The sequence below is a fragment of the Sinocyclocheilus grahami genome, unplaced genomic scaffold, assembly GCF_001515645.1.
Source record: "Sinocyclocheilus grahami isolate Dianchi unplaced genomic scaffold, SAMN03320097.WGS_v1.1 scaffold2067.1, whole genome shotgun sequence".
NCBI lineage: Eukaryota > Metazoa > Chordata > Actinopteri > Cypriniformes > Cyprinidae > Sinocyclocheilus > Sinocyclocheilus grahami.
In genome coordinates, this window is record NW_015507246.1 from 73,035 (window position 1) to 79,537 (window position 6,503).

General features: G+C 43.9%; 1 protein-coding gene across 1 annotated transcript in view; it reads left to right on the top strand.

Moving 5' to 3' along the window:
* Window positions 1–6,503, top strand: part of LOC107573915 (serine/arginine-rich splicing factor 10-like) — a 16,064-nt gene continuing 9,561 nt past the window's right edge. The window contains exons 1-4 of the mRNA XM_016260371.1: window positions 1–27; window positions 2,590–2,701; window positions 3,701–3,857; window positions 3,926–3,973. Coding sequence (XP_016115857.1) covers window positions 1–27; window positions 2,590–2,701; window positions 3,701–3,857; window positions 3,926–3,973 — 344 coding nt within the window. The remainder of the gene's footprint in view (window positions 28–2,589; window positions 2,702–3,700; window positions 3,858–3,925; window positions 3,974–6,503) is intronic.

Consider the following 6,503-nt stretch of genomic DNA (forward strand, 5'->3'; position numbering starts at 1 on the left):
ATGAATGCAGCAAATCAGTCAGTAAAGGTTAGTTTCAGTTTCATTTCTCTGTAAATGTGTACGATTCTACAGTTTAGTAGAATCGCCTGCGTTTCATCTGCGTCTCCTCTGCGTTTTGCCTGCGTTTCAACTGTTTAGCCTGCGTCTCCTCTGCGTCTCCTCTGCGTTTCATCTGCGTTTCGCCTGCGTTTCAACTGTTTAGCCTGCGTCTCCTCTGCGTTTCATCTGCGTCTCCTCTGCGTTTCATCTGTGTTTCGCCTGCGTTTCGCCTGCGTTTCATCTGCGTCTCGCCTGCGTCTCCTCTGCATCTCCTCTGCGTTTCGCCTGCGTTTCATCTGCGCACTCACAGACACACAAACACACACACATAGACACACAGTTCTCCTCTGCTCTCTGTATCACACACACACTCATAAACAGACACACACACACAAACAAGCACAAACTCTCTCTCTCACGCACACAGACACTCACACACACAAGACACTCACACACACACATAGACATAGACACACAGTTGTCCTCTGCTCTCTGTATCACACACACACACAAACAAGCACAAACTCTCTCTCTCACGCACACAGACACTCACACACACAAGACACTCACACACACACACACACATAGACACACAGTTGTCCTCTGCTCTCTGTATCACACACACGCACAAACTCTCTCTCTCACGCACACAGACACTCACGCACACAGACACTCACGCACGCACACATGCGCACGGATGGAATCGCGGAATTCAGTCTTAAAAACAATGTTCTGTATAACGTGGAATGTCACGGAATTTGTCAAACTTTAAATTAATTAATCAAAAGTATATGATTACACTTGAATGTGGACTAGTATCTGTAAATATTAAGCCACAAAAAGACTAAACATGAGTTCTGCGTGTTTGTTAATGAAGAGCGCAGACGCGTGGTTTTGTTTACTACACACACTCTGAAGCGTGTGACGCTCGCGGAGATATTAGCGACTGTCGTCTCGCTAAATAAGGACATAAATACACGAACATCTCCAGAACTGCTCTGACAGTCACTTCATGAGTATTTTACCGTTCCATTTGAGTAAAACTAGCCTCGTATCACACAGAAATGTAAAAGTATTCACAGCAACCCGTCAAAATAAAAGTTTGGTTTAACTTGAGGACACTGTGACGGAGATATTGTTCAGTAGAATGTGCATAATACTGCTAATACTATTAATACTACTACTAAACTTATTAACTTTTTAAGGAATAATCACACAACATTTCTAACATGTTTTATTGTTAATAGTAAATCCCATTTGTTTGCCAAAAAAATAGTTTTAATTTTCAATAATTCAAAGATAAATTAAATTAATGTATTACGCCTTCATTTGATAACCAGAAAAATGTAAATACACAACAGAATTTCTGAGGGGAAAAAAACATTTCATAAGGCTATTTTAAGAATAAATTTAAATGAAGTTGTTTTTATGCATTCAAATGATTAGACATGCACAAACAGAGAATTTGGTAACAATAAAAAATACTGTGAGTAAAAAATAAAACATTTCATAGGGCCCTAAACATGTAGTTTTTGTTTTTAACTTTTAAGTTTCATGATTGTAATTAATTAGACATGCTTTTCGATTAATAAAATGTAATTTAACCGTTAAAAAGGAGTCCAGAAAAAACGTCAGGAAATGTTCCGTTAGTCCCCCCCCAGGGGAAACAACTGCTTAAATTACACTCAATTACGTTTTTATAATAATAATGTTACATCATAATATTTTTACTTTGTTTAATTTTTTAAAAATATAAACGTTTAAATGGTATCTGTCATAAAAACTTCACGAATTTATTCAAACATAAATTAAACATTGAAGAACAGTAATATTTATAATGAATATGTTATATGGTGCATATATTACGTAGAATGCCTCTCTCTACAGTTTATTTTTCTATCTGACTTGAGTTTATGGTCACGAATATGTTTTTCTGAGGTAAATGTGACGTTACGTGGCATTGTTTACAAGGCGTTATATTGAAGTCTTTGCGCGGCTGAAACACTGATTGAGAGATTACACGAGACGGGATACGGATTGTAAAGTTGTACTTTCTTTTAACTTACCTTCGGATGTTTAGTCAAGTTTATTTTGTGCTATAACTAGTAATAAAGCGGAGGAGATGATCAGTTCACTGAGGCGCTACAGCGATCACTCCACATTAAACAGCGCCAAAACTGCATTTATTGTTTGAATACTGCAATACAACAGACAGAATTTGAAATCGGAGACTGTTTCATATTAAAAGTACCAAAGCACAAAGCTTAGGTGCCCTTCAATGTTCCGTCCATTAAGGCGAGACAAAAACATGAATAACGTAACTGAAAACAGGCCAGACTAATCGATTCTTGGGATTTAAGAATCAATATCGTTTCGTAAAAATGAGAATCGATTGAAATCGCGAGATCAGTATTTTTTTACCCAGCCCTATTGGTGTCTGTCTGTGTGTGTGTCTCTGTCTGTGTGTGTGTCTCTGTCTGTCTGTGTGTCTCTGTCTGTCTGTGTGTGTGTGTGTGTGAGATGAACATGTTCGGTTGGAGCCCTTAACAGCGCAGCACGTTCGAGGATGTCCGGGACGCGGAGGACGCTCTGCTCAATCTGGACCGGAAGTGGGTCTGTGGACGGCAGATCGAGATCCAGTTCGCTCAGGGAGACCGCAAGAGTGAGTGCTGACCCGGTCTGAGAGGACACTGTGTGTCTGGGAGCGACGAGATATCAATGCAGAATCGATTAGTGGATCGATCTTCTGAATGCATGGCGGTTCTCTCTGGAATGGATTCTGAGCTTATACTGTAACAGCAGATGGCGCTCTACTTTAGTTTTTATCCACACACTCAAACACTCATGAAGAAGAGCTGAAGAGCGCTTGTGCGTTCAGCTGAGTCTGTAATTTCTCCTGGGCTCAGAATGCTTTTATGAGGCCAGATTAATGTAAACTAGAGGCTGACTTTTTTTGGTAATCCCGCGGGATGGGAATCAAAATCACTATTAATCACGTGATTGGGACGGGACAGGAAAACATGTCAGCGGGAGCGGGCGGGACCGGGAATCGTAATAACACTGATACCCAACTTTATACACAAATATACCTTTATATGAATAAACTATAAACTCTACTTTCAAATGAAAAAAAAAATCTAATAGAAAATGTGTTAGCGTGGATGATTTACATGAAATTTAATGTGTGCAATGTACACTGCATTGTTTAAGCTGGCTTTCCGTTCAATAAAATAACAAAAATCTACTTATTGGATTTTTATTCAACTAAAATGGAATTGAGTTCAAAATTAAAACATAGAGTTTATTTATATAAAGGTATATTTGTGTATAAAGTTGGGTATCAGTGTTATTACGATTCCGGTCCCGCCCGCTCCCGCTGACATGTGTTCCTGTCCCGTCCCAATCATGTGATTAATAGTGATTTTGATTCCCATCCCGCGGGATTCCTGAAGAAATGTCAGCCTCTAATATGCATCAGACGCTCAGCCAACGGTGTGTGGACGTGACGTCTGAGGCTGAGACTATTCACAACCTAGCTCAGAATCGACTCCAGAAAGAATCGGCATGCATTGGGAAAACCTCCAGAATCATTCCTCGATTCGCGATGCATGGATTTATTTTCCCAGGCCTAAGTGTGACCGAGCTCTCTTGTGTTTGTCAGCGCCGGGGCAGATGAAGACCAAAGAGCGGCAGTCGCCACGCAGCCACTCGCGATACGATGACTACGATCGGCGCAGACGCTCACGCAGCCGCGACAGACGCAGGTCTCGCAGCCCGTCCTACGACAGGCGCCGCAGACGATCCCAGAGCCCTAGAGAGTGAGCGAGTGAGCGTCTCAGCATCTTCACTGCTGTGGATCAGGACACTGACCTTGTGCTTCTCCCAGCAGGTCCAGAGGAGGAACACACCGCAGACGCAGCCGAGAACACGACAGGTAGATTCTCACCCGGGATCATAGCTGATTGATCTGGAACTCAACTAACTCTTTATTATTATTATTTATACCATGATCTACCTGAATACTGGATTCTGATTGGCTGGCAGGTATGCAGTAAAACCGTTTAATGCACAGGTAGTTCCAAGTCGGTTTAATCACCGTTCTATATTAATGCGCTGCTTTTATTGATGCACACGCACACGCACACGCACACTCACACTCTGTGTGTGTGTGTGTGTGTGTGTGTGTGTGTGTGAGATGAACATGTTCGGTTGGAGCCCTTAACAGCGCAGCACGTTCGAGGATGTCCGGGACGCGGAGGACGCTCTGCTCAATCTGGACCGGAAGTGGGTCTGTGGACGGCAGATCGAGATCCAGTTCGCTCAGGGAGACCGCAAGAGTGAGTGCTGACCCGGTCTGAGAGGACACTGTGTGTCTGGGAGCGACGAGATATCAATGCAGAATCGATTAGTGGATCGATCTTCTGAATGCATGGCGGTTCTCTCTGGAATGGATTCTGAGCTTATACTGTAACAGCAGATGGCGCTCTACTTTAGTTTTTATCCACACACTCAAACACTCATGAAGAAGAGCTGAAGAGCGCTTGTGCGTTCAGCTGAGTCTGTAATTTCTCCTGGGCTCAGAATGCTTTTATGAGGCCAGATTAATGTAAACTAGAGGCTGACTTTTTTTGGTAATCCCGCGGGATGGGAATCAAAATCACTATTAATCACGTGATTGGGACGGGACAGGAAAACATGTCAGCGGGAGCGGGCGGGACCGGGAATCGTAATAACACTGATACCCAACTTTATACACAAATATACCTTTATATGAATAAACTATAAACTCTACTTTCAAATGAAAAAAAAAATCTAATAGAAAATGTGTTAGCGTGGATGATTTACATGAAATTTAATGTGTGCAATGTACACTGCATTGTTTAAGCTGGCTTTCCGTTCAATAAAATAACAAAAATCTACTTATTGGATTTTTATTCAACTAAAATGGAATTGAGTTCAAAATTAAAACATAGAGTTTATTTATATAAAGGTATATTTGTGTATAAAGTTGGGTATCAGTGTTATTACGATTCCGGTCCCGCCCGCTCCCGCTGACATGTGTTCCTGTCCCGTCCCAATCATGTGATTAATAGTGATTTTGATTCCCATCCCGCGGGATTCCTGAAGAAATGTCAGCCTCTAATATGCATCAGACGCTCAGCCAACGGTGTGTGGACGTGACGTCTGAGGCTGAGACTATTCACAACCTAGCTCAGAATCGACTCCAGAAAGAATCGGCATGCATTGGGAAAACCTCCAGAATCATTCCTCGATTCGCGATGCATGGATTTATTTTCCCAGGCCTAAGTGTGACCGAGCTCTCTTGTGTTTGTCAGCGCCGGGCCAGATGAAGACCAAAGAGCGGCAGTCGCCACGCAGCCACTCGCGATACGATGACTACGATCGGCGCAGACGCTCACGCAGCCGCGACAGACGCAGGTCTCGCAGCCCGTCCTACGACAGGCGCCGCAGACGATCCCAGAGCCCTAGAGAGTGAGCGAGTGAGCGTCTCAGCATCTTCACTGCTGTGGATCAGGACACTGACCTTGTGCTTCTCCCAGCAGGTCCAGAGGAGGAACACACCGCAGACGCAGCCGAGAACACGACAGGTAGATTCTCACCCGGGATCATAGCTGATTGATCTGGAACTCAACTAACTCTTTATTATTATTATTTATACCATGATCTACCTGAATACTGGATTCTGATTGGCTGGCAGGTATGCAGTAAAACCGTTTAATGCACAGGTAGTTCCAAGTCGGTTTAATCACCGTTCTATATTAATGCGCTGCTTTTATTGATGCACACGCACACGCACACGCACACTCACACTCACACTCACACGCACACTCACTCACTCACACACACACACACACACACCACTCACTCACTGTCTCACACACACACACATCACCCACTCTCTCACACACACACACGCTCACTTGCGCTCGCTCACTCACACACACACATCACTCACTCTCTCTCACCCACACACACGCTCACTTGCGCTCGCTCACACACACACACTCACGCTCACTTGCGCTCGCTCACTCACACACACACACACATCACTCACTCTCTCACACACACACACACACTCACTACACACACACACACACACACACATCTCTCTCTCTCACACACACACACGCTCACTCGCGCTCGCTCACTCACTCACACACACACACACTCACACTCACACACACACACACACTCACTACACACACACACACACACACACATCTCTCTCTCTCACACACACACACGCTCACTCGCGCTCGCTCACTCACTCACACACACACACACTCACACTCACACACACACACACACTCACTACACACACACACACACACACACATCTCTCTCTCTCACACACACACACGCTCACTCGCGCTCGCTCACTCACTCACACACACACACACTCACACTCACACACACACACACACTCACTACACACACACACA